Here is a 27,052-nt window from a genome sequence, read left to right as displayed (position 1 = left end):
TTATTTGCCTTGAAAGAGGAAAGGAAGAAGTCAAAGTCACAATAGGCTTGATCCCAAAGGATAAACCTGAAAAGTAAAAGATACCGTAGTGTTTGAAGCTGGCTAGGGATGTGTTGTATCAGGGGCATGGGTCCCAGTATCATCTCCTGGACCACCTGAGGTCAAGGCGGCTGCCCTGCACCAGGGCTCACATCTGCGTTTCCTTCCACACAGCACACACTTTCTTGGCCAGAAGTTTGGCCACAAGTTGGCAGTGAATTTCTGCAGCGAAACCAAACACATTGACTGCTGGGGTGTAATGAAGTTTGTATTTCGTCTGCGAGTTGTTTGTGTGTGTTTTCGGTCAGTTAGTGAGTCCTGCCTTCTCGTCCTGTTCAGGTGCTTTATCACACCGAGGTGGCCTATGACCCAGAGGGCATCTTGGGGACCATCAACTCCATCGTGATGGCGTTTTTGGGAGTTCAGGTATTTGTTCATTTCATGAGAATGCGTGTTCCTGACAGTTTGTGACTATTGGTTCATCACTCAGCCACATGTCCGTTTGACTAAAAGAAGTCGTTGGAAGCACGATCTTCTGTGTAATTCAGGCCTAATAAATTCTGCTTCTGTTTGGCAGATCATCACAACTAGAGGGCGCTAAAAGTTAGCGCGCTCATATAATTAGGTGTCGTTCTGGTGGTCTCAGAAGTTGTTACTCACATGGCTCGTCTCGGCCGTGGGAACAGCAGCCCCAGGGTGAGAAGTGTCCCTGCTGGGCTGGACCGCGTCTGGAAGGTCACCTGTCAACCTTTCTTCCGTGTGCACGTCACACAGTTTCAGATTACGCATACTCTTTGCCCGAGCCAGTACCCGTGGCTCTCGGTTTCTCAGAGACAATTATGTTAAGATTCTGAGCAGCCCAGACTTTCCTTCCTGAAATTCTCCTGATTTGGTGTCGGAAACCATTATTTGAGAGGAGATGACTGGGAGGGGAAAGACCACATACCCCTTCCTGGGGGACCTCTGTGATGCTTAAACTGTTCTGCATGTGGCTGCAGAGTCCTCCAGATGTGGCGGAACTGGTTTTTTATTTCATTTAAATTTACACTTGAACAGTCACAGGGGGCCACAGGTGGCCAGTGGCTCCCGGGTAGGACAGTGCGGGTCTGCAGTATTTACATTTTGGTGGTTCAGTAATTTCCTGGGTGGGGATGCTGCCTACTGTAGAGTTTACATTGCTGCTTTTATTAGTAAATGCATTTAACCCCCCCATATGCTCTCCAGGTAAATCTGTGCGTGCCCTAACTCTGGTAAGGAGTGCTGACCGCCACCCGTGCCTGGACCCTGCACACCCACTGGGCCGTCCGGGAGTGTTTCTGTACCCCATGTGCTTCAATAGCATTTATATAAGTTAACAGCACCCAAATAAGTTAATTCACATAAGGCTCCAAGAACAGGACATTCATAAGTTTTAGCTCTTATAAATTATTAACGCTTTCTTCAGTGTTGTCAGAAAATCCTAATTTGGGGGGTGGTTTATGCAAAGTGCAGATTTTTCTGTTTTTAAAGTGTTCCCTGCCTCTGGGTCCACACTGCCTCTGTCCCCCTTCTCTACCCCTGACAGAGGGGGCCATCCAGCAGCCCAGCCTGAGCTGGTCTCTGGTTACGTGGCGGGGGGAGTGACTTTGCTTGGCTCCCATCGCCTGTGGGAGAAGGCTCGTGCCGCCTGCTCCCTCCTTCCCACCTCTGACCCCCTGGGCCTTTCCGAACCACCTGCAGCCCAGCAGGGCGGCTGTGTGTTTTCACCGTGCGACACGCTGCGTGCCTGCTGTTCCTGCCTCGCGCTCGTGGCCTCAGCCCGGCAGCGCGTCCTCTGCGCGGCCCCCTCCCCAGTGGTCCCTGCGCCTCTGGCCCCCAGTAGCCAAGGGCAGGGGACCATTCATTCCCTGGTAACCGCAGTGCCTGCAGGCGAGTCTGTCCTGGAACACTGGGTGAATATGAAATAAGAATCCCCCAGCTGGTTCTCTTGGACACCTGCATTTTCTTCCCCAGGCAGGGAAGATACTCCTGTATTACAAGGACCAGACCAGAGGCATCCTGATCAGATTTGCTGCCTGGGGTTGTCTTCTTGTAAGTCACCCCCTCCCTCACTGAAGTTCCTTCCCTTCACACATTCACGTTTCAAAGAAAGAAAACATTTAGCTCTGGGGTCACAGCCGTCGGGCCAGAACATTCTTCACTTCATCATCCCGAGGCCTAAATGCTCAGGTTGGTTTTTTTAGAAGTCTCTTTAAGGAAGTCAGTGAACCCATGAGGTAACAGAGCGGAGGGGTGGATTCTGGGGGGGCCTTTGCCAGTAGGACCTGGCCCCCGATAGCAGGTCGGCAGGTGGCAGAAGAGAAGCCTAGCGTTCCTCTCCCCTCTGACCCTGCGGTTGTGTTTCCTCCGAGGATTCACTCCAGCTGATCAGCTCGTTTACCTTCAACTCAGGGCAGTGCTGAGAAGGCGCTTTGTGGAGAGTGTTTTTAGCTCTGTATCTTGTTTGGTTATGTAATTATTAGTTTTGTTCTGGCTGTGCTGGGCTCTCATTGCTGTGCTCAGGCGTTTCTCTAGGTGTGGCGGGTGGGGCTACTCTAGTTAGCGTCTCATCCCGGGGACTTCTCTTGTTGCAGAGCGCTGGCTGTAGGGTGTGTGGGCTCAGTCGTGTGGTGCACAGGCTTATTTGCTCCACGGCATGTGGACTCTGCCCGGACCAGGGATCGAACCTGTGTCCCCTGCATTGCAAGGCGGATTTGTAACCACTGGACCACCAGGGGAGCCCATACTGATACCTTAAACATGTTTTTCTAGTTAAAAGAATAAAACGGAGGGCACACTTTCCAGCTTTCCCTAAGCGAGGAAGTCACTCCTGGTTTTCAGTTTGGAACCACCGTTGTTTCTGGAGATGAGGGAAAAAACTTTTAACATTTTTCTCCCCACCCCATCCCCACCTCCAGGGGCTTGTTTCTGTGGCTCTGACGAAAGCATCTGAAAATGAAGGCTTTATTCCAGTAAACAAAAACCTCTGGTAGGTGTGGAAGCCCCGCCGCCATCACACCTGGGGGTGGGGCGGGCGTCCGCCGCGCTCTCCGGGGCCCTAAGATGCCCGCTGTCCCCCAGGTCCATCTCCTACGTCACCACGCTGAGCTCCTTGGCCTTCCTCATCCTGCTGGCCCTCTACCCCGTGGTGGATGTCAAGGGGCTGTGGACGGGAGCCCCGTTCTTCTACCCGGGTGAGCCCCCCCGCCCCAGGCTGCGCGGAGGAGGGCACCCAGAGGACCGGCTGGAGGCCGCGAGTGGCCGGTGCGGAGCGTGTCCCGGGGGCCCAGGCAGGCATCGCTGGCTCTGTTCCCAGGCAGCCCCCCATTTTACCGTTTCGTTTGTGGGGTCGTAAACGCACCCGGCTGGCCTCCTCAGGCAGGTCATTGGTTCGGGGCGCTTCACAAAAGGGGCTGTGCCTTCTCATGGAACAACCACCCCCACACATGCACCCTAGAGATGACGCGTGAGTGATGCTAGGCGCTGCCTGGGGACGCTGGGGCCGGTTTAGACACGCTTCCACCCAAGACGAGAGGCGGCAGACGATTTCAGTGACTCGTTTCAGCCCCGAGTCCAGTAACAGCTACTCTGTCTTGTCCTCGGGTTTTCTGGGTAGAGAAGGTAAGTTAATATTTCTGACTTTCAGGTTTAGTATTCCAGAGTCACACTTGACAACAGGAGTATTTTCTAACTTTCGGTTGTAATTTACACTCAAATCCTTAACATACCCATCCCTTATATCTTTGGGCCATAGCCGATAGCAGAAGTGGGTGCTTTTTCTCTTTTTCCACTGAACCAAAGTCAAACGTCCAGAGTTAGGCGGATGACCACTGTGTCTCCCCAGGGATGAACTCGATCCTGGTGTACGTGGGCCATGAGGTCTTCGCCAACTACTTCCCCTTCCAGTGGAAGCTGGGGGACCAGCAGTCACACAAGGAGCACCTCGTGCAGAACATGGTCGCCACCACCCTGTGGGTGCTCATCGCCTTCGTCCTCTATAAGAAGAAGGTGTTCTGGAAAATCTGAGGCCCCAGCCGAGATGTGTTCCTGGCAGAATGGCTGGGCCCCAGGGATCACTGACAGGAGTCCTTGCTTATAAAACAGATGGGCTGTGTGTTTCCCAGCTAAGGGGGCGATGCGGACATGCTCAGGCTGGTTGACTGGGACACAGCTCGTCCGACTCGGCCTGTGTACACAGAGCTCAAACAGCTGAACCATAATTGTCTTTTCTCTCCATCTGCTGTGTGCACAGCTGCCTCTGGAACTTCATTCTAAGGCTGTGTGGTTGAATTTTTCACAAGGGATGACCAGGCGCCTTTGCTTCTGTGCCGGATGAAGCTGCCTCATCCATGTTTCCCTGCAGCCTTGTCTTCCCACACTTGTCCACAGAGACCAAGATGCCACCATCGCTGCCGTGTCTGACTGTGAAGCTCACTGGGTGTCACGTGTAGTAACATAGTCTACTATATTTTGGTTACGTAGTTTAATATTCCAAGAAAGTCCAAGTAATATCCTTTCAGATCCGTAAGGTATGGGTGGGTCCAAAAAAATGCCTTTCCCTCAGAAGCCAATGTCTGCATTTCCCCACTTGAAAAATAAGTGAAACTGTAGACGTGTGATTCCTGGCCATGCTCACCAACAGTTATCTACTTAGGCACCTCCCTGAGCTCATCACCTCTCCATCTGTCTGCCCACCCGCCTCTCACCCGTCCGTCTGTCTGTGTATCTGGAGGGGGAGGGTCCCCTGAGCCATCCTCTGTCTCTAGGAAGAGAGGAGCCCGCTCGCTCTGCCATCCTCACCAGGCAGGTCCGCTCTAGCCCTGAGACCCAGTGGGGTGGGAGGCATCAGTGGCTTTCCTGAAATCCTTAGAAGAGATCATTTTGTTACCGAAAATGCTTCAAAATAAATGATGTTTAAAAAGCTCTCACTGGAGTGACTCCTTTCAGAATGACCCTCCACGGCAGAGGCAGCTTTCTTGCTTGGAATCACCAAACTAAAGCATCGTTTGTTGGGCGCGAAGGCGGAGAACACAGAGGACCAGCACTCCCGTGATGCAGGGTCCTGTGTCCAGGGCTTCTCTGTGGCAGAAAGGTCGCACTGCGGAGCATCCTCGTGTGATGAAGTGGGCTCACCTCAGCCCGTCCCCTGGCGTCAGCTGTCGCCCCGTGGATGACGTGTTTTCCAGCTACCCTGTCTCTGCCCCAACTTACATCCCAACTTGTACCTGCCCGCCCGAGGATGCCTCCACCTGCATGACCGCCAGCATCCGGGCACCCCCCGCCCCCGTCTTCTGCAGAACTTTCCAGCTCGGGCTGCCCCAGCTCTGCACACAGCTGACCCTCTGTCTCCCGGCTTCACCCGCCTTCCCTCCTGTCTGCCCCTTTCCCGCGTTCAGTCGTCGCAGAGTCTTCTCAGGTCTGTCCCTGGCTCCCACCCGGAAGTCCTCATTCTCATGGTCACCGCCTGCTCCTCTTGCCCAGACCCTTGGAATCGTTTCTGAACTGGCCTCCCTCCCTGGGTCCCTCCTGTAAAGTCACTGTTCACTGCCCCAGGCCGTGCTGCACCTCACTGTTGGAGGCCCAGGCAGCATCGTGGAGTGGGCTGTGCTGGGAGGAGGTGGACAACTTGTCAGGAGGAAAACGCGAGCAGTGTAAGTGGGAAACTGCCATTATCAAGTGTCCCCCTCCGTGTAAAGCCAGGGCTGCCCCTCAGTCCTGTTTACCATATCTGTTCCCGCAGCATCAGAACCAGGTTCCTGTTACCCTTTGTGGTGTAGCCAACTGTCAGCCCCGGGTGGTGGAAATTCAGAAACTGAGGCACTTAGATGACCTGTTTGCAGAGTTGACTTTCATTATTTTTTCACAAGGCCTGATCAGTTAGTTCATAGAGCTGTGATTGCTTTAATTTTCCAACAATAAAAGCCTTTTGGCGTTTGAGGGGTGGGGGGAATGGATTATACTTCATAAAGCAGTGTCGCGGTGCTTAGTTGCTCGGTCGTGTCTCACTCTTTGTGATCCTGTGGACTGTAGCCCACCAGGCTCCTCTGTCCGTGGGATTCTCCAGGCAAGAATACTGGAGTGGGTGGCCATGCCCTCCTCCAGGGGATCTTCCTGACCCAGGGATCGAAACCGTTTCCTGTGTCTCCTGCGTTGGCAGGCAGATTGAGTCATGGGGGACGCTCTCAGATCAAATGCCTTCCTTGCAAGAACTTCCCCTGGAGCTGGAACAGCGCTGTGGGCAGGCAAAACCGTCCCTGGCTGAGCCCAGAGCACCTGCTTGGCTTCCTCCCAGCCCTTGGATGTGCCTCCTAGTTCCAGCGCCACTTCCCACCTCCTCAGGGAGCTGGGCCTCTGGCGTCTGACTGTGACTAGTGGTCCTGTTCTACTTTTTTCTTCATTTTCTGTCGACATCTGAGCTGTCACACTCACCCCCTGCCTCTAGGGCACCTTCTCTCATCTCCTGTTCTTATCCCAAAGTAATATTTTTTTCCTCTGTGTCCTCTAATATGTGACTGGGGTCAACCTCGCAGCGTGATCGCTTTCTGCCCTGCACGACAGTCATCTAGGCACTGGACCGGCCTCCCGCGCTGGACCATAGCTCGTGGAGGGTGAGGCCTTGCCCATTTGCACGTTCTTCAAGTGCAGACGCCGTGCCCGGGCCCCATGCCCACGTGGAACAGGTGCCAAATCAACATTCGTGGAAGCAAAGCGGTGGTGGTGGGTGTGTCCTTAGTGTAAGTGCTGAAAATGTAGCGTATACCTGGCATGCACGTGTGCGCGCAGGGGTGAGGGGTGGTCCTCGCTGAGGAGGCCCCTCTCTTGCAGGGCACCTCTGTGGGTGGTCACGGCTGTGTCCCCCCCAGTCTCAGTGGGTGTGGCTGAGCAGGGCCCCCTGCAGAGGCAGTGCACCCAACTGGGGAGAACACCAGTTAGGGTGTCTTGAGCTTGAAAGCACAGGAACTCCGGCTCCAGCTGGGTTAGCAGGAGAGCATCACCCGGAAGTAGTCCTGGGGCGAGCAGGCCCCAGTTCAACCCCAAGGCCCAGATGCCGCCCCATCGCCATCGGGAAGGCTGCACACAAATCAACTCCACGCGGGAGGGAGCAGGCGTTCCCTCGATGGCGCCTAATGTTATTGTCCAGAAAACCCTCCCCAGACTGTGCAAGACCAGCCATGACAGGGAGCTTGGCCTGGCTGGGCCCGGGCTGAGTGGGGACAGCTGGCATCTCCCTGGGGAGGGGTGTGGACGCCCCTGGGCAGCGCTGCCTGCAGAAAACACCCGTCACGGGGCATCTTTGGGGGAAGTCGGGTGGAATCCTTGAGGAACAAAGCAAAGCGTGCTGTTCTGTAGTGGGGCTATTGTAAGCTAACATCGTGTCTTCATTTGTGCACGTAGATTCCTAATTCCTCTTTATAATGAAGTTAGTAGGCTGCTGTTCTTACACTTTACCTCCATCACGCTGGCCCATAAAAGGCCTCTTTCATGATGCACAGCAGTCCAGTTTGTGTCGCCCAGTATCAGCTTAAATAAAAGTCAACATATTAGCTTTTTTCCTTTAATGTCGTCCCAAATAAACAGGGTGGCAAACGGACTTTGAGAAATTTTCTCAACATCTCAAACTGCCTTTCAGAAGAGGTTTCCATCAATTGTGAAAATCCAGGGGAAGAGCTTTAAAAAAAACGCTAAGCAGTAGAGCCACAACCCTAGAACAATGCAGTGCGGGATTTAAACACAACTTTTGTTTAGAGTTTGAAATTAGGCGGGAAAACGCACTGCCAGGGTGGTCTTCAGTTGTGTGTTTGTGTAACCTGTTTTCACGGATGAGGCGAGCCAACATTTTTCTCCTGACAATCAGTTTTTCTTGGGCATTAATTCCCATACATTGTTTTTCTCCAGGCTAAATGCATTTCCAAATTCAAAGTTGATTAGACACGCTACATGTTAACGCCTGATTTAATTGCGGATGTGCAGACACGCAGAGGCAGCCAGCCTCCCCAGCTCTCCTTGGCAGAATCCAGCCTGAGCACAGCTGTCAGGACAGCTGGCCTCCGTTCCACAGGGCCAAGCACATGGCTTCCCACAGTGTCTGTTCCCATCTCAGGGCCAGTGGGATTCTGTCCTGATCTCCAGGACTTTCCCTACAGAGGTCAGTTCTTTTCTGTTTTTCCCACCTTTCATGGCTTTTCAGTGTTGCATTTTACCTTGCCAGTGGTCACACCTTCCCACTTTGATACATAAGAAATTTTCTTCTATGTGATTAAACTCCATATGTTGTTTGGCTTGTTAAGTCGTGTGTGCATGCCAAGTCCCTTCAGTCATGCCTGACTCTTTGCAACCCCCTGGACTGTATCCTGCCAGGCTCCTCTGTCCATGGGATTCTCCAGGCAAGAATGTTGGAGTGGATTGCCATTTCCTCCTCCAGGGGATCTTCCCAACCCAGGGATTGAGCCCGCCCACGTCTCTATGCCTTCCTGCCTTGGCAGGCGGGTTCTTTACCACTACTGTGAAGTGGCACCAACTCCTGCCTGCCTAGGAGACAGCAGCTCACGTCCATTTAACAAATCCCAGGCACCACTGAATTAAAAAAAAAAGATGATTGGTCCCTTTTATCTGGGGCTACACACGTGGGTGTTAGAAGTCTTGATGTGTGCAGCCCTAAACACTGATCTGAAGAAGGGATTATGAAACCAAAAAGTGTCAACGGCGTTTACTGTGAACGTTGCTAGGGGCAACACACATGATGGTAAAAACAACAGGATAATTTAAAAAAAAAAATTATTTTGTTTGTCTTTGGCTGTGCCGGGTCTTCATTGCTGCACATTTCTCTTTTTTGCTGGGCTTTTTTCTAGCTGCAGGGAGCGGGGGCTACTCTTCGCTGAGGTGCTTGGGCTTCTCATCGCGATGCTTCTCTTGTTGCGACTCCCAGGCTCTAGAGCACAGGCTCGGTGGTGCTGACACACGGGCTTAGTTGCTCCGTGGGGATTGCTGGGTCGCATGGTAGCTCTTTTTAGTTTTTTAAGGAGCCTCCACACTGTTCTTCATAGCGGCTGCACTAATTTACATTCCTACCAACAGGGAGGAGGGTTCCCTTTTCTCCTCACCCTCTCCAGCATTTATATGTAGACTTTTTGGTGATGGCCATTCTGACTGGTGTGAGGTGATACCTCATTGTAGTTTTGATTTGCATTTCCCTAATAATATGTGATAATAAGCATTTTTTCCATGTGCTTCTTGGCCATCAGTCATCTTCAGAGAAATATATAAGTCTTCTGCCCAGTTTTTGACTGGGTTATGTGATTTGATATTGAGTTGTGTGAGGTGTCTCTCTATTTTGAAGATTGTCAGTTGTTATCATTTGCAAATGTGTTCTCTGGGTTATCTTTTCCTCCTATCTATGGTTTCCTTTTGTGTGCAAAAAGTTTTAATTAGGTCTCATTTGTTTTTGTTATTCTAGGATATAGATCCAAAATATATTGCTGATTTATGTCAAAGAAATATCCTGCCTATATTTCTCTCTGAGAGTTTTATAGTATCTGGTCTTACATTTAGGTCTTTAATCTATTTTGAGTTGGTATTTCTATATGGTGTTAAGAATGTTCTGATTTTGTTCTTCTACATGTAGCTGTCCAGTTTCCCAGCACCACATACTGAAGAGACTGCCTTTTTTCCATTTCTGTTTCTTTGCCAGTACCATACTGTTTTGATGACTGTAGCTTTGTAGTATAGTCTCAAGTCAGGGAACCTGATTCCTCTAGCTCTGTTTTTGTTTCTTATGATGGCTTTGGCTTACTTGGGTGGGTCTTATGTGTTTCCATACAGGTTTTTAAAGCTTTTGTTCTAGTTTTGTGGAAAAGTGCCATTGGTAATTTGATAGGGATTGCATTGAATCTGTAGATTGTCTTGAGCAGTATGGTCATAAAAAAAATATTTTTAAAAACATTTGTTTATTTGGCTGTGTTAGGTCTTAGTTGGGCTTCGTGCAGTGAGTAGGCTTAGTTGTCCTGTGGCATGCAGGATCTTAATTCCCCAACCAGGGACTGAACCTGTGTCCCCTGACACTGCAAGGTGAAGGCCTAACCACTAGACCACCAGGGAAGCCCCTTTATATAAACTTCTCATGCAAGGTAATGAAGCCATGCTCTAGTCAGTCAAGTCAGTTCAGTTGCTCAGTCGTGTCCAACTCTTTGCGACCCCATGAGTCACAGCACACAAGGCCTCCCTGTCCATCACCAACTCCTGGAGTTTACCCAAACTTATGTCCATTGAGTCGGTGATGCCATCCAGCCATCTCATCCTCTGTCATCCCCTTCTCCTCCTGTCCCCAATCCCTCCCAGCATCAGAGTCTTTTCCAATGAGTCAACTCTTCGCATGAGGTGGCCAAAGTATCGGAGTTTCAGCTTCAGCATCAGTCCTTCCAGTGAACACCCAGGGCTGATCTCCTTTGGGATGGACTGGTTGGATCTTCTTGCAGTTCAAGGGACTCTCAAGAGTCTTCTCCAACACCACAGTTCAAAAGCATCAATTCTTTGGCGCTCAGCTTTCTTCACAGTCCAACTCTCACACCCATACATGACCACTGGAAAAACCATAGCTTTGACTAGATGGACCTTTGTTGGCAAAGTAATGTCTCTGCTTTTGAATATGCTATCTAGGTTGGTCATAACTTTCCTTCCAAGGAGTAAGTGTCTTTTAAATTTCATGGCTGCAATCAACATCTGCAGTGATTTTGGAGCCCCCCAAAATAAAGTCTGACATTATTTCCACTGTTTCCCTATCTATTTCCCATGAAGTGATGGGACCAGATGCCATGATCTTAGTTTTCTGAATGTTGAGCTTTAAGCCAACTTTTTCACTCTCTAGAGGGGTGACCAAAACTGGTGACTAACAAGTTCCTGAGCTTCTCTCACAGGACTCCAGTGAAGGGAACAGGTTAAAACTGCTCCACCTGCAGCCTGTTTTCACTCAACAAGCTCAGTTTGGTTATCTGTTTTCTGTTCTTCCTCTTTAAATGCACAGCCTCCTGGCCTCTTGCAGCCCGGGAGCCTGGAGTTAGCTCCTGCCCAGCACAAGGTGGCTAAGCGTGGTTGGGATCCCCAACCCTGAAGGTGGGGCCATGTGGGGTTCCTGTGAATGGCCTGCTATCAGAAGCCTCCACCCTCAGATCACGTTCGGGGCCTCTGGTGTGAATGTGCCGAGGCAGGAGCCCAGGTACCCCGGCACAGAAGAGCCATCACTTCATCTGTCCCTGTGCCTGCGGCCACCCTGCTCACACTACAAGTGCTCCTCACCCTCGCAGGCGGCTCCGAGACTTGTTCTCCTGCCTCACTTGGCTGCAAACCGCTGCACCTCAGCATCTGGCTTGCTGCACGTGCAGGCAATGGACCCGCTTCGCCAGCAGTGACTGAACTTCTTAGCTCTTTCATTCTTTAGGCTCCCGAGAAACAACTGTTCATGTGATGCTTACCTAAGGTATTTCAGAAACAGTGACAGACACCAGCCTGACACACGTGCTGGACTCAGAGGTGGGAAGCCCTGGGCCAAGCTCGTCCCTCTCCATCTTCACAGCCACCCGGGGGAGGGCCCATGCCTGCTCCCACGGACTCAGAGGTGGGAAGCCCTGGGCCAAGCTCGTCCCTCTCCATCTTCACAGCCACTGGGGGAGGGCCCATGCCTGCTCCCATGACACGCCTGAGGCAGAGGCAGGAGCTTGTCCCTGGTATCGAAAGGAGGGGCCAGCTGGAGCTGGGCTGGTGGGTGGCTGCAGGGCCGGGGACACGTCCTCCACACCCTTCCCGGGCCTCTGGGCAGGACCCACCCTGGCCTGACAGCACCTTCAGTGGAAGCTCACTCTCGTTCATTCTGGCATGAAGGTTTTCGATATTAAAACTTGCTGAAGGAAAAGGTCTAGGTGTTGATACCTAATAGTCACCAAAGCCTAACTATGCTAAAGAAAATCTTGAGGTCGTGGAAGCAAACGTCTTTCTAAATAAAGGACACTCTCGTTCGTACACTTAAAAGAATTAAAAAGTAAAAACAAAAAAACACCCCAATTTATTTACAAAACAAGTTCTTTTGTTTTACAAAAATTACCCCAAAAAGTGACAAAAATAGAAACAGCTTCTCAGACTCTTGGGAACTGCTTCTAAGTGACGGAGGAGTCAGACCTGGAGGCTCCCTTCCGGGAGGGCCCTCAGGCCAGGGTCTGGAGCAGCAGGATCTTCTCGTTGACGCAGAACCTGTGCAGCACCAGCATCAGGCTCTCCCCGCAGCGGGACACCTGTCGCTCCATGGCCAGGCGGAAGTCCTCCTTCACGCCCTTGGTGATGCCCCGGGTGACCGTGTGGTGCCTGGCGGGGCGGCGACAGGGAGACAAACGGGCGGTTGGTTAGCACGGCCGCACAGGTCCGTGGTCCCCGGGCAGGAGAACGGCCTGCCTCAAACTAGAGGAGAGCTTTGGAAAGAAAAACGCCCTGACCAAACAGCCCCCCGCCTGGTGCTTCTTGGAAAGACTCAGAACCGGACTGTCACCTTCCCCACTCGGGACAAGGCTGTTCTACGTGCCTGAGCAGTTCCAGCCAGATGCCGGCTGCCTGCCTCTGGCTCCCGCAGCTCTGACGCTGGGCTCCCCAACTCGCACACAGTTCAGTGACGCGGGGCTCACTGCTCAGGCCACATGGCTCTCGGGCCCAGCCAGGCCGGCCTCGGGGGGCAGGTCGCCCGAGTGGGCAGGACTGTGGCCGTGACCCCTGGCTGGGGTCTCCGCACAGCCTGGGTCACCAACACGACTCTGCTCCCCACGATGCCAGGCCTATGTGCGGGAAGTGGGCACAGCTGGGGTCCTGAGATGCGGGTCTGGCACAGACATGGGAGCAGAGTCCCTGGAGGAGAGCCTCCTCGAGGTCTGGGGGGGCCGGGAGCCCCTGGTCGGGGAAGCAAAGGCGGGTCGCTCTGGGTGCCCTGGAGGGTGTGCCTCAGAGAAGGGGGTCACAGAGGGAACCCCGGACACCAACATGAAGAAAGGAAAAGAAACACCTAGCAAAGTTCAGTGGGTTCAAGTCAGAGGAAAGGAGTTGTAACCAGCTGCTCAGTGATGGGGTGGATTCAGACCAACACAAGGCACCTCCATCCCCAGCCCTCTGCCTAACTCCCCTCAGACAGGCACAGGGATGTAAAACTAGACTGTGAGGGTACTGGCCAAAATTAAAAGGTTTGAGACCACTTTTAAAAATGTTTCTGTTTTTAAAACCTGAATCATATCAAGTAAGAACAACAGAAGTGGAAAGTTGCAGGGTAACAGAAGGGGAAATAAAAAACCCAGGCGTGGTTAGACGAGCGCTGTACTACCGGCCACTCCACGTGCCCGTGGGCGGCTTACAGAACTACGCAGCGTTCGCCAGCACAGCCACGGACAAAACTCGGGTCTCCGTGGACACTTCTAGCCGGGTCCGGCTGCTGACCTCGGCAGGGAGGACACAGGGTCAGTGAGCCCCACTGGGGGCACAAGCAGCCCCTCTGTGCTGCCCTGAGATACGGCTCTTGGGGACCCAGCCTGCAGCCCCACATGAGAGCCCGCCCTCTGACCCAGTGAAAGACACTGGTGTTGGCAGACCCTGAGTGAAGGGCATGGGAGCCTCCAACCAGAGGCGCCCCTGCATGCTGGTAATCACAAAGCGCCGTGTCCCGCTGGGCATGGGCCCAAGGCCAGACCGTTTCCACACATGAAGAGCAGTGCAACTCAATTATGTTTCTATCAGAGTTTCTATTGCTCTGGCAAGTTTGGATGAAGAAGAGGATGAATTAGCTTCTGTGGTTTAAGACCAGGATAAACCAGTTAATAAACATGGTGTCCTGCCTACCAGTTATTTTCAATTCAGAAAGGTGAGGTCAGTGTCACGAAAATAACTCTGCTAAAGCCAGCTCATTGAGGCCGAACCCTCAACCCTGGGCATGAATTTGGAAATCCCAGGATAAAAATTCACTTCTGAGTTTTGCTATCCTTAAACATTTATCACCAAATGCCTTATGTTTTATGAAAAGAGAATCGTAGTTCAGTGCCTGATCTGATGTGTGCTTAATCTGACACACTTTCATATAATGTTCACTTATTTCCAGATCCATAATGATTTTTAAATTGAACACAAAAACACTGGCAACTTATGGAAAAAAATAAGAAATGTTAACAATATTACAACCAGATGGCTTGCCAAGGAATGCGGAACAAATTAAAAAATTAAATAAAGCATGAAAAAGGGCACCGAGGAACGAAGAGCTGAAAACCATGGGCGGTAAGACATGTCAACGAACAGCACACTATGAGCAGGCGTGTCCGCGCGGTACCTGTCGGCAGTCTGTATGCTGGGCTGAAGCACAGGGAAGAATTCCTGCTGCAGTAGCCCCATGGGAGGGCTAGAAGGCCTTTAAAAAACAGCAAACAGCGGCATTCAAACACCCACACCGACTCAGCCTGCACTTAAAAAACAACACTCCAGAGAAAACGCATGAGACGGGGGGCCGGCAGCCCTGGGCCCCGTGTGGCGGCTTCGGGAGGACGGGGCCCCCCGGCTGCACGTGCGCCCAGGCCCCGGCTCAGCCTGCTGAGATCCGGTGTAGAAGGGGCGCCAGGGAAGAGGCTGGTGCGGTGCCCCGGGACGGCCACGGAGGGGCAGGGCCCCACGCCTGTCGTGACCACACCAGTCCCACAGAGCAACCTGGCGACGTTTCTGAACTATCGCTGATGGGACTGAAGCCCCACGTGGAAGAGGCCCTTCTGAGAAGACTGATAGGACTGGCGTGTTTTTGGTAAAGGCTGTTTAAAGTTCACAAGGTAGTGAGAAAAGGAACAGGAAGGGGGATGACGCGAGTCTGGGCCGCAGCTTCGTGGGGTGCTGTGACAATCGCACGTTGGCTGGGGTCACCTCTGAGAGCACGGGCCCGCGCCCAGCTCAGGGCACCCGCAGGGACGGAGCGTCTGGGTCGCTCAGCCGAGCGCCTCCAGGGCACGGCCAGCATCTGCGGGGAAGCATTTCTCTCCTTCAGATACGAGAGGGCAACCCGCAGAGCGCAGACCCAAGCTGGTCCCTCCTGCCGTCAGGCCCCGGCGCCCCGGCACTCGCCCCACACCAGGATGGACAGGTGGCCTCGCCCAGGCCTGGGCTGGCCTGGAGGGGCTGGCCTCTGCTCCCCACATCTCCGCACTCAGCTGCGGGTCTGTAACGGCTGCGGGTAATTTGTTTGCGAACCAAAAGGAAAAGGAATGGGATAGTTTTACTCAAGATTCTAACTGTACCTCAACTGGCTCAGGTGGCCCGCTTCTCTGCAGGAGTTTCTCATCAGAAATTTGTCAGGCAGGTTTCAGGCAAACTCTGAGACTCACACAGTCAGCTCACTAAGCAGGAGCCCCTGTGCCTGCTTCCAGACTGACGGAGGAGCAGGTTTCCTAGGAAGCTGAGTGGTCTTCTACTGGGCATAGGGCGTTAGAAGAGACTAAAGGTTATACTAACCGTGGGTGGGGAGGGGGCACAATTAATCCTCAAAAGCCTAGAAATGCCTGCTGTGTCTCTGCCTCGCCCTGAACACCCCACAGTCAGTCACGCTGGCTGTCCAACAGCCCCGGCCTTCACCCTTGTCCGAGAGCTGGTCTGCACATCCCCGTGTCTTGAGCAGCTCAATAAAACTGGCTGAAGAAGGAAGGGTCAGTCTTGATTGTCTGACAACCCCATCTGTCACCTTCCCCAGCTGAGCATCAGCTTAGTGGTGGGAGGATTGTTAAACTTAGGTTTAACCTTAACTAAATGGAGTTGATCCAGCTGAGGCTGTCTATTATGACAGTTTGTATGGTGTGCGTTCATGGGAATTAAAGGAAAAGTTATTCAAAGTTATGTTTGTGAATCCAGCCTCAAAACCGGGCAGCCACAACACAAAACGGCTTACCTAGGTTCCCATGTCAAAAAGCCATCTTTGTTCTCAAACACCGTTAAGAATATTTTGAACCAGGCAGTTATCTTCCCCAGGTTCGAGGGAAGCTAACGGAGCAGGAAGATAAGCGTGCCTGGCGCACTTGCCTAAGCCAGCTAATGTGTACAGGTCTTCTGTCTGCATGTTAAATCTTCAGAATATTTAGCAACATCTGCAAGATGAAGGAGAAGCACACCCCCTCGCCGTATATTCCCATTCCTGACAGGACGCCATGTGGGCTGTGCCCGACCCTGAGGTTTAGGGAATCCAGAAGGAATGCCTCTCACTTCCCTCTCCTGACATTTCTAACACCCTCCATGGATGGAACAAGATGCAAATTCCTGCTTTCAACCGGAAACTTGTCCCTCTCACGAGGCAGGAAAAGGAGCTGGTCCGAGCCTCAACAGCACTGGGCTCTCCCTCGGGTCTCGGTCTCCTGCAGAGACAGTGACCCTGCCTTGCACACGAGGACCGTGCAGGACGCGGAGGGGACCACACGTCACACCATGCGTGGCCGTCCACAGCAGGGAGGATGCACTGTCCACACCGCGATGAGGACTGGAGGGCAGAAGCGGGGGTCATGAGCTATTTAAAAATCATAAATGGTCACTGACTTCATCCAGGCGTAGGGGGGCTTGGCCAGACCAAGCCCCAGCCTCGCTGCAGAGGCTGGGGGCCACCTGATGTGAGCAGGCGGCTCGCTGGGGAGGGCCTGAAAGTGCAGTGTGTAAATCAGGTCTGCAGGTTTTTCCTAATCCAGCACAGCTGTGATGAAGCATGGCTTTTCTTAATGAAAAGTGTTCTAATCAGAAATTATAGAATCAGTCTGTATGTTTTAGAAAGGAAAAAGGTTCTGTGAATGAGACTTTCGTCTGGTGAAAAAAGTATCAAAAGTGACAGAACTACCCCAATTTAAACACGCTTCCATCAGAAATGTAGTTAAGGGAAGGCCAAGTTCAAAAGGATCCCTGGAGTCAAACCTTCTTAAAAATACAGTTTGGATTCCTTCCTACTAAATGTCTGAAAGCTACAGATATTTACAAACATTTCCGACACGCACAGAGAGCGGGAGATGGGGGGGCTTACTTGATCAGCATTCCTTGATTGGGCAGCAGTTCCAGATGGATCTTCCCACCTTCCTGAGTTCTCAGGTAGGCGAACTCCTCCAGCATGTCGATATCTGAGGCCAGAGTCAGGGAACCACATGTGGGAGCCAGGAGCCCTGCTCTCTCGGAGGCGGACACGGGCTTGCAGCTCCTGGGTAACACCCGCGGCCACCCTACCAGCAACCCGGGCCTGCCTAAGTCCAAACCAACGATTCCTACGCCAACCAAACTCCTTCCCAAAGAGAATTACGGTTTTCATATGGGTGGTTAAACGGCCTGCATGGTCGTGAAAGCAACACCTTTGGCTTTCCTAATAAGAAATGAAAAAAAAAAGGGGGTGGTGGTGGGGGTATTATTTCCACCCCTCTACCTCTACCCAAAGGTTAAGAAACACTGCTGTAGGCACCTCGCAAATGAAAACTAGCAGGTAAGAGAATCAAGTGTGAGCACCAGACCTTGGATTCTAAGGTGGCTTCTCCCTGTTCAGCAGTACCAAGTCCAACGCTCCCCGTCATGAAAGCAGGTGCCGGTGGGGCAGCATCTCTGGTGGGTGCTCAGCACACCTGTGACACCTGCTGCTGTGACCACGACCCCGGGCCCCTCCCAGACGGAGCCCAGTGAACGACTACGTCCCGCGGCCCATCCGCCACCGGGGCCCTTCAGCATCCCGGGCACCTTCCAACAAGTCGCTCCAAGTGGGAAAGGGACCGGGGCTGCTGACATTCCTGGCTCCTCTCTGAGGTCTCTCCTTTCACAAGACTGACAGCCACGACCCCATCTCAGAGCTCCACTCCTCCTTTCTCCCCACATCACTGACACCACTATCTCTCCCCCAAAGGGTTCACTCATTTTTGTCCCAGCAGTTTCTTCTGCTCAGACAGGGGAAAGGATACTTGTGACGTAATTGAAGAAGTTCTCGTACTGGAAGTTCCCTTGCTGGCAGATCTTGCTGACGGCTTTCAGGAAGAGTGCCTCCCCGCGCGGCCACTCGTGCTGCAGAAGGACGATGGCGTGGCCCAGCGCCATGTCGTCCCTGCTGTCCGTGAAGGCTCTCAGCTGCGGACACGGGGCGGGGGCGTGGGTCACAGGGTGACCGAGGCCGGCGGCGAGGGGCCCGGCCAGGGGACCCGGCGCCCAGGCAGCGTCCTGGTGGGAGCGGGTCACGCAGGTGGGGACGGAGGCTCTGAAGGTGGGGTGAGGCGGGAGGAAGCTGAGCACCAGAGGAAGGATCGGGGGCTGCTCTTAAGGAGCTGGGCGGGGTGGAGGGCGGGCCAGAGGCGCCCTTGGAGAGAAGTCTGAGGACACCCGAGGACGAGGACGGGCAGGCGGGGAGGAGGCAGGAACGTGAAGTGAGAAATCGTCACAGGGCTTCCTGGTCAGGATCGGCACCCTGCCTAAAATCACTCCAAGCTGCTGCTGCTGCCCAGTACAGACCAAGAGCAGGGCTGGGGACTGGCGTCCCGAGGCGGAGCCGCCCGCTCAGGGCCGTGGGGGTTCAGCCTGTCCGCCCCGGCCGCCCCAGCCCTGCGTTCCGTCAACCGTCCTGAGGCGCCGCACTCTAGGATGATAAACTCACAGCCCTCTCTGAGCCCAAGAGCACCTCTGCTCCATTCTGCGGCACCTAGTACATCCTGACTTGCAGGCTAACTCATAAAACACTGGACATCACGACAGGCGAGGCTACGTGCGTGTCTGCCTCACTGGTACCTGGACTAATAGGTAACATTGCGTCTCAAGGACGGAGGTTATTGCCTACTCTTCTCTGCCTAATGCAGCTGACATTTGATAAATATTTGTTTATTCCTCCCACTGCTTCCCTTGCTATACCAACGTGCTCTCAAAAGACTAAACTAACGTGTGCTCAAGGCTCTCAACTTGAGTCACTCCAGATCTTCAGAACAATCCTCTGAATTAAATTCCTTTCATGCTAATCACGAAACAGTGGAAGCAGTGACAGACTTTATTTTCTGGGCTCCAAAATCACTGCAGATGGTGACTGCAGCCATGAAATTAAAAGATGCTTGCTCCTTAGAAGAAAAACCATGACAAACCTAGATAGTGTATTAAAAAGCAGAGACATCACTTTGCCATCTAAAGTCTGAAGAGTCAAAGCCGTGGTTTTTCTAGCAGTCATGTACGGACATGAGAGTTGGACCATAAAGAAAGCTGAGTGCTGAAGAACTGATGCTTTAGGACTGAGAGTCCCCTGAACTGCAAGGAGATCACAGCAATCAATCCTAGAAATCAACTGTGAATCTTCACTGGAAGGGACTGATGCTGAAGCTCCAATACTTTGGCCACGTGATGCAAAGACCCAAATGACTGGAAAAGACCCTGATGCTGGCAAAAGGAGAGGGCAAAAGGAGAAGGGGCGGAGAGAATGAGATGGTTGGATGGCATCAACGACTCAATGGCATAAGTCTGAGCAAACTTTGGGAGACAGTGGAGGACAGAGGGGCCTAGCTACTGCAGTCCATAGGGTGGCAAAGAGTCAGCCTGAGTGACTGAAGAGTAACAGTAACGAGCTGATCAACGTGAAGCTTACCTTAAAACAAGCCAACATCAAGTGCAGACAGTAGGGCATGATGGCCTTGCTGGTACACGGCAGGAGCTTCAGATCCGAACCTAAGAGAAGCCCGAGGCAGGCAAAGAAGAGAGCTTAGAGGGGCAAATGATTGAGGTGCTTTCCTTAAAACAAAAAGGGTAAGCCCCAGTCACACGGTCTCAAACACAGTTAAACCACAATTACATTTAGTGAAGGTAAAAATTGGTTTTTGAATCGTCTCTGGATTTCATGTCTCAATCTCAATTTCTAAAATTGCTTAAATACCTTTTATTATGAAACCTCTGAAATGTACAGAAAATGACAAGACAATATCACAAACACCAGTGTGCTTTATCACTCAAGTTTTAGAAAATGTTGACACTGGGTTTAATTTTTAGATTTTCATACACAGCATCACAAATCCGGTCTGCCTTCTGTGAGCCCCTTCTGATCCCTGCCTCCCTCCCTGGAAAGAAAGTGAAAGTCATGCAGTCATGTCGGACTCTTTGTGACCCCATGGACTGTGTCCATGGCATTCTCCAGACCAGAATACTTGAGTGGGTAGCCTGTCCCTTCTCCAGGGGATCTTCCCAACCCAGGAATTGAACCGGGGTCTCCTGCACTGCAGGCGGATCCTTTACCAACTGAGCTATGAGGGAAGCCCTGGAGGTAAGGGCCATGCTGAATGAGGGGCTCAGCATTCCTACATACACTGCACACTTGTCGGGCAAGAATCTGTATCCGTACACCTGAGAGGAACGTTCCTCGTGTTTCCAGTCTGTGGTGTAAATGGTGTCTCAGCCTGCACATCCCTCCGCTGATCGTGTGCAGTGCGACACCTGTGACTCCAGCTTGCTGGTTTTCCATGTTACATAATGTTCTATTGGTAACACAGACCACCACTGATTTATCTATTCTTTTCCGTTTAACCCTGGGGTTTCCCATTTTTCACCATTACAAACAGCGCTGAAATAAACATTCTGATATATTTCTTCATACTTGTAGAGAGCAGTGGCTGTTTTTCACACCAAGATTTTAGTCCTTTCCTTTATGGTGTGTGCTCCTTATATCCTAAATCCTTCTCTACTCCAAGGGCAAGCAACAGCAAAGAACAGAGACACTGCCTTCGTGTGGCTCCTATGCACACGCACTCACACACGTGCACACCGCTGGCCCTGGACCAGCACAAGTTTGAACTGCACGGGACCACTTGTGTGTGGACTTTTCAGTAGACAATACCGGCGTTTTCACTTTACAGATCTCTAGATGAACTAACTGCGGGATTACAGATCACAGCATGTGCCATCAAAAGAACTAGGGTTTGAGCCCTGATTCTGCCCAAACTGTTGCAGCTTCCTGCCTGTGGGTAAGTCATTTGCCAATTCTGGGTGCTGAGGCAGAGAGAGAAAAGTACCTGGATTTTTGACTACTGGGGGCAGCAGGAGGAGAGAGGGGGTCAGAGCCCTTGGGTTAACTCCTGCATTGTTCAAGGGTCAACTGTATACCTAAAACAAAAGGTTAGTGAAATAAAATTTATCCATTTTACTGGAGGTACATTCATTTTAGTAATATATTTACAGTCTATCTCACTAAAAAAGAAAATTTCTAGTTGAAAATCCACGACCCAGGAGGTGAGGGCCCACGTTTGGAAATCACTGATAGGTCTGCATCCAGAAGGGGCACATAGCCAGGCAGTGAGATGTGACCTGGTCTGCTAAGCTGGTCTCAGACATGGCCAGGCAGTGAGATGTGACCTGGTCTGTGAAGCTGGTCTCAGACATAGCCAGGCAGTGAGATGTGACCTGGTCTGCTAAGCTGGTCTCAGACATGGCCAGGCAGTGAGATGTGACCTGGTCTGCTAAGCTGGTCTCAGACATGGCCAGGCAGTGAGATGTGACCTGGTCTGCTAAGCTGGTCTCAGACATAGCCAGGCAGTGAGATGTGACCTGGTCTGTGAAGCTGGTCTCAGACATAGCCAGGTAGAGAGATGTGTGACCTGGTCTGCTAAGCTGGTCTACAAACCGACCGCATGAATCTGTGCCTTCAGAAGCACATGGGTGATGTGGATCTTCACGTCCTGATGGTCAGCACAGCCACCCTTTACTCTCCACATCCTGATGTAAAATGACAGCTTATTGTTTTAACCTGAATTTCCTGTACTAATGGTAGTAGTAGTTCTGGGCGATATTTCATTGAATTTATCTCTAAGTATTTTATGGGTTTTGACGTTATTTGATCTAGAGAGTCCTCAGGCTTTGCTACATGGCCAAATATGTAGCTGTGGATAAGGACGGTTCCTTTCTGACCTTCCTTTTTCTTGCCTATCGTGCTGGCGAGAATCCCAGGATGCTGCACTGAGGAGCTGGGGGTGGACGCCAGCACCGCGGCTAGTCCTGGGGAAAGCACTCAGTATTTCATAGCTAAGAATGATGTTGGGGACGTTTTCCTCCTTTTTCTAGTTTACTGAGTTGTTTATTTGTTTTTAATTGTGAATGATAAATGCAGACATAATTAAATTCTGTCTGCATCTATTAAGACAATCTTATGATTTTTCTCCTTTAATCTGCAAATGTGATGATCTGTGCTGATCGGCTTTCCTGGGTTAAACCGCCTCTGCGTTCTCTCAGCTGTTATGTCTTATCTTTCTTATAAACGGCTGCATTTGCTCATATTTTGTTAAGAATTTTGGCATCTATGATCGTGACAGACCCTGGCCTTTAATGTTCTTCTCTTGTGATGCTCCTGTTTGGTTGTGCTGTTAGGGTTAATGCTGGTCTTAAAAACTGAAGGGTAAGTGTTCTCTCTTCCTCTATTTTCTCAAAAACTACATACAGGATTGAAGTTATTTCTTCCTAAATGCTTGACAGGATTCACAGTGAAGCCAACTGGACCTGGAATTTTCTTTGTGGGAAAGTTTTTGATGACAAATTTGATAGATATAAAAATGTTCTGATTTTCTATTTCATCTTGTGTCCATTCTGGTAAGCTGTGTTTTTGAAGGACTTTTTCCATTTCATCTAAATTGCTGAATTTATTGGCATAAAGTTATTTACAACCTATGCTCTTACTGCCCTGATTTCAGCAGGATCCGGGGTGATGTTCCTTCCCTCTTCCATCCCTGATACTGGTCATTTGCAATCACTGTCATTCTGGTCAGTCTTGTTAGGGGTTCATCCATTTCATTAACTTTTGGCTTTATTAGTTTCCTTCCATTTGTTTCTATTTCACTGATCTCTGGTCTTGTCTTTATCACTCCCTGTTTTCTACTGGGCTTGGGTTTGACGGCGCATCTTTTTCCACCTCTAAGACGGAACTGAGATCCGGACAGTGGGGCCCTTTTCCTTTCTTGTGAAGCATCACAGCTCAACTTATGTAATTTTTCAACAAATGAGCAATTTGGAGTGAAGCTCAAAGCAGCCTGAGATACGCTGAGCGATCCTTCTCCACTAATCATGACAAAGTTTCCTGGAATTGGTAAAGATTGGAAAAGGAGCTCTCTGATATTCTTTGAAGAGAGCACATTCAGGAAAGGAAGAGAATATCTGAAGGAGGACAGACGCACAGCTGCTTGTGAACCCAGAGCCCAGAGCAGCCTGGAGAGCACTCTGCTTCTTACACATCTTGCCAACTCTGCAGACCTCAGGGTGTCACCTTGTCAGGAACTGTAGGAACTATTTCAAAAAAAAACTCCCAGTGGTGGGTTCTAAAGCTATTTCTAGAAAATAAAACTAGGATTTGCCACTGTACCTTTTCTAAACTTGGGCTTTACTTTGGAGGGCTCCTCCTGGGACTTGCCTCCATCCTGGATGGGAAGGACCATGTAGCACATCAAATCAAGGACCTTCTCACACGTCATCTGAAGAAGATGAGACCAGAAGGAAGTAACTGTGAGTTTCTGATGGAAAGCATGCCTCCGTAACTACAGTCTCTGCAGCACACAGCGGGCCACCTGAGCACAGAGGCTGGGGAGCAGTGGTCACTGCCGCTTGCCTGACAGTGAACACGGAAAAATAACTCAGATTAAATCCATGCACTAGACCTTTCAGGGAACACGGACCCACTGTCTGCTGTTAAACAACAAAAGAACAAAACTTAAAAACTAATTGAGTATTAACTGAACTACTAAAGCGTTTGACAGCACCGTGGAGTCCAAAAGAAGTACAGCCCTGTCTTAAAGACATTTACTAGCTCACTGCGTAGAGAAATGAACAGAACGGGACAGGCGGTAAAGGAGCACAATTTAAAATGAAGCAGAAACACACACAGGGTAATAAACCAGCAGGAGGAGTTTTAGGCTGGACGGTTATCCTGATGTAAGCCTTAAAGCCGGGAGGGTTTGATATGTAGAAAAGAGAAGGAAGGGTTTTCAGAGGAGAGAAAGATGCGGGGACGGCTATGCACTGGCCTTGGAGAGTCACCTAAGGGCGTGGTTTAGAAGACGGGTGTGAAACCGGACAGATGACGCACTAGTGGAGGAGAGGCGGCCCCCACGCCCCACTGAACAGGTGGTCTCGACTCACAGAGAGCGGGTGTCACCCTCGGTCCCCCCATCAAACTCCAGGAGTGACAGGGTCGCGGAGGGAGCATTTCCTGTGTGTCAGGCACAACCCTCCTATTACCTTCATTTTACAGACGAGGACGTGCAATCTTAAATCCCTGCTTCCCAGCCTTTTTCGTATCTTGGCAAGTCCAGAAAATACTCGTAAGGCTGCTCAGAGCTGGAAGCAGATGACCCCGGGGCTCAGCTGCTCAAGCCCTAGCTAACACCTGGGCTGAGGGGCTGGCATTCCAGCACGTCCAGAACCACCCATGGCCACAGGGTCCTGAGGCTCCAGCTTCGAGAGGTGGGCATCTGGGCAGTTAAAAACTTAAAACTCTGGAGGTAGACAGAGAGCCAGTTAAGCAGTGGGGCCAAGAGTGAACTCAGAATCAAATGCCACCATTCCTCAATACCCATCTCTTGACTTCAGGTGCGCGATGGAAAGTAGGAAATTAAATAAGATAGAAACGCGATGGAAAGTAGGAAATTAAATAAGACAGAAACGCAATGGAAAGTAGGAAATTAAATAAAATAGAATCACTGTTCTTTTTCACCAGCAGATCAGGTAATAAAACCTAGGCAGAAAGAGCAAGTTTCAAGTAAATATGCATGGAATTAAAAAGCCACTCTGGGAAAGAGAGGAAGGCCCAGGGTCGCCGAGGGCGCCCAGGAGGGTCCCCACACCCGCCAGGCACCCAGGACTCACTTTGTAGTCCCCTAGAGCGAAGTGGCAGGTGGCCAGTTGGATGAGTGCCCTCTGATGCTCCAAGGTGCCCTGCCCCGAGATCTGTGGCTGAGGAAGTGATCCCTGGAGAGCTGCCAAGTGGTGCAAGCTGGCGATGGCCTTCTTATATTGACCCTGAGAAAGTCGCAACAGCAAGAGAAACACAGCCATCAGAAAAACAACTTCCTTTTTGCTCTTAGATTCCATGTGCCTTCATAAGCTGTCCTGAGAAAGTACTCTTTTATGATATGCATCTTCGCAAACGATCTTTACATCCTTTTAAGATCAATACAAAGTAAAATAAATAAATGAATAAGAACAAGTAAATGAATACTACTACTAATAAAACCTTCCAGAGCCACTAGCAAGCGACTCCAAATCAGGTACTTCTGCTGAACCAAGTGAGAAGGGGAAGGAGACTCAGCAACAGGATCAAACCCACTTAGTTAAAGCCAGTGACGATCTGTATGGAGGTACCTTATAAACACAAAGATTTTTCTTTCTGGTCTTAATTCTTGAGAGGAAATAAAATAACACAAGCTCTCTGATTAAAGTACATTTTTGATATGCCGTTTCTTTATAAATTGGAGAAGGAAATGGCAACCCACTCCAGTACCCTAGCCTAGAAAATCCCATGGATAGAGGAGCCTGGTTGGCTACGGTCCAAGGGGTCACAAAGAGTTGGACATGACTAAGAGACTTCACTTCCTTTCTTTCCTTATAAATATTTGACTATTTCTCCTCCATGAAGGCTGGAGGCAGCAACCGGCCCATTTTCACAACGGAGGCCCGAAGCCCCTCTGTCTTGGGACTGAGTCCTCTGTCTCCTCTGGGCAGGTCCTGCTCCAGGACAGCAGAGCCGGGCGGCAGGCTCCACCAGAGCAGAGGGGGCTGAGCAGGACCCGACTTTCATTGAAAAGTAAACTCTGACGTCTACAGACAGGTGTGACCGGCCACGCCACACGTGACAGGAGACGCAGGCCTGTCGCTGGGAGCTGTTCTGAGATGATAGTGGAGCACAGGCCCCGCCAGGGAAGACAGGGTGCTGGTCTTCAGAGCGGGAGGGAGCACACACTCCTCCACGCTGAAGATGCGCTCAGGGGATCACAGTCTTGTCTGCACACAGGCACTTATAAACCCACGTTACCTGATAGATGATCATATCGTTGAGGAAGATTCTCAGCCAGAGCCAAGTATCCGTCTTCCAAGCCAAACAAATTCTCGTAAATTCTGAGCAAGAATTCAAAGACAAATTTATCAAAGATATGTAACATCATACCCATCAAGAGAACAACAGTCAGAGAGACAAATTATCAAGACATGGATGTAACTTTAGACTTTGATTCCTAAAACACTGGTCTGAACTTTTTTTTTTTTAATTTATTTTGGTCTGGACTTTTAATCAGAGGGTAAAGTTAGGGCAGAATCACAGTGACGGTGCCAGTCGCTCAGTCGTGTCCGACTCTGTGCCCCCATGCACTGCAGCCTGCCAGGCTCCTTTGTCCATGGGATTCTCCAGGTAAGAACAGTGGAGTAGGTAGCCATTCCCTTCTCCAGAGGATCTTCCTGACCCAGGGATGGAACCTGGGTTTCCTGCATCTCCTGCATTGGCAGGTGGATTCTTTAACAACTGAGAAAGAATACTTACCAGTAATACGTAAGAAATATTATTAGGCACTGACACTCACTAAGTACATATCATGTGCTAAGAGCTGTTCAACGTGCTTTTCACACGTTACTTCGTTTATCTTTTAAGCTACTTTGCTTTCACCTAGTTAAAATAATCAACACATGACACTAAGAGTTTTATTCATTTTTTAAAAAGCCTACCTATAACTAAAGAAAAAAATCCCCTCCAAAAGTCACAAACCTGTTCACAGCTCTAGATGTGACAAGGTCACAAACCTGTTCACAACTCTAGATGTGACAAGGTCACAAACCTGTTCACAACTCTAGATGTGACAAGGACAAATTGGGCAACGCGATGCTTTCTAGAAAACACGACGACATGCCAGACAAAGCATCGGGAGAGGCGCGTGACAGAAGCAGCCAGGGACCGATGCCCACTGGCCAAAAGGAAGGTCAGGGTCTTGATCCCAAAGCACAGAAAAATATGCTGGTTAGC

At 50.8% G+C, this 27,052-nt stretch overlaps 2 protein-coding genes across 5 annotated transcripts in view; one reads left to right on the top strand and one right to left on the bottom strand.

Annotated features, from left to right (window-relative positions):
- Positions 1-4,980, top strand: part of HGSNAT (heparan-alpha-glucosaminide N-acetyltransferase) — a 33,899-nt gene extending 28,919 nt beyond the window's left edge. For both annotated transcript variants that reach the window (XM_070364259.1, XM_070364260.1), the window contains exons 14-18: positions 379-465; positions 2,032-2,109; positions 2,976-3,046; positions 3,139-3,251; positions 3,902-4,980. In XM_070364259.1, coding sequence (XP_070220360.1) covers positions 379-465; positions 2,032-2,109; positions 2,976-3,046; positions 3,139-3,251; positions 3,902-4,083 — 531 coding nt within the window. In that variant the 3' untranslated portion in view covers positions 4,084-4,980. The remainder of the gene's footprint in view (positions 1-378; positions 466-2,031; positions 2,110-2,975; positions 3,047-3,138; positions 3,252-3,901) is intronic.
- Positions 4,981-12,064: 7,084 nt separating this feature from the next.
- The window catches only part of INTS10 (integrator complex subunit 10), a 33,693-nt gene continuing 18,705 nt past the window's right edge, over positions 12,065-27,052 (bottom strand). For 2 of the 3 annotated variants that reach the window (XM_070364256.1, XM_070364258.1), the window contains 8 exons: positions 26,075-26,157; positions 24,910-25,062; positions 23,411-23,519; positions 19,664-19,743; positions 18,012-18,174; positions 17,099-17,192; positions 14,396-14,473; positions 12,065-12,405 (listed from right to left, as the gene is read on the bottom strand). In XM_070364256.1, the coding sequence (XP_070220357.1) occupies positions 12,249-12,405; positions 14,396-14,473; positions 17,099-17,192; positions 18,012-18,174; positions 19,664-19,743; positions 23,411-23,519; positions 24,910-25,062; positions 26,075-26,157 (917 nt within the window). In that variant the 3' untranslated portion in view covers positions 12,065-12,248. The remainder of the gene's footprint in view (positions 12,406-14,395; positions 14,474-17,098; positions 17,193-18,011; positions 18,175-19,663; positions 19,744-23,410; positions 23,520-24,909; positions 25,063-26,074; positions 26,158-27,052) is intronic. The other variant, XM_070364257.1, reaches the window with a different exon arrangement.

The sequence above is a fragment of the Bos mutus genome, chromosome 27 (assembly GCF_027580195.1).
Source record: "Bos mutus isolate GX-2022 chromosome 27, NWIPB_WYAK_1.1, whole genome shotgun sequence".
Lineage (NCBI taxonomy): Eukaryota > Metazoa > Chordata > Mammalia > Artiodactyla > Bovidae > Bos > Bos mutus.
The sequence above is the reverse complement of the archived record's forward strand: the minus strand, read 5'-3'. Positions and strand labels throughout refer to the sequence as shown.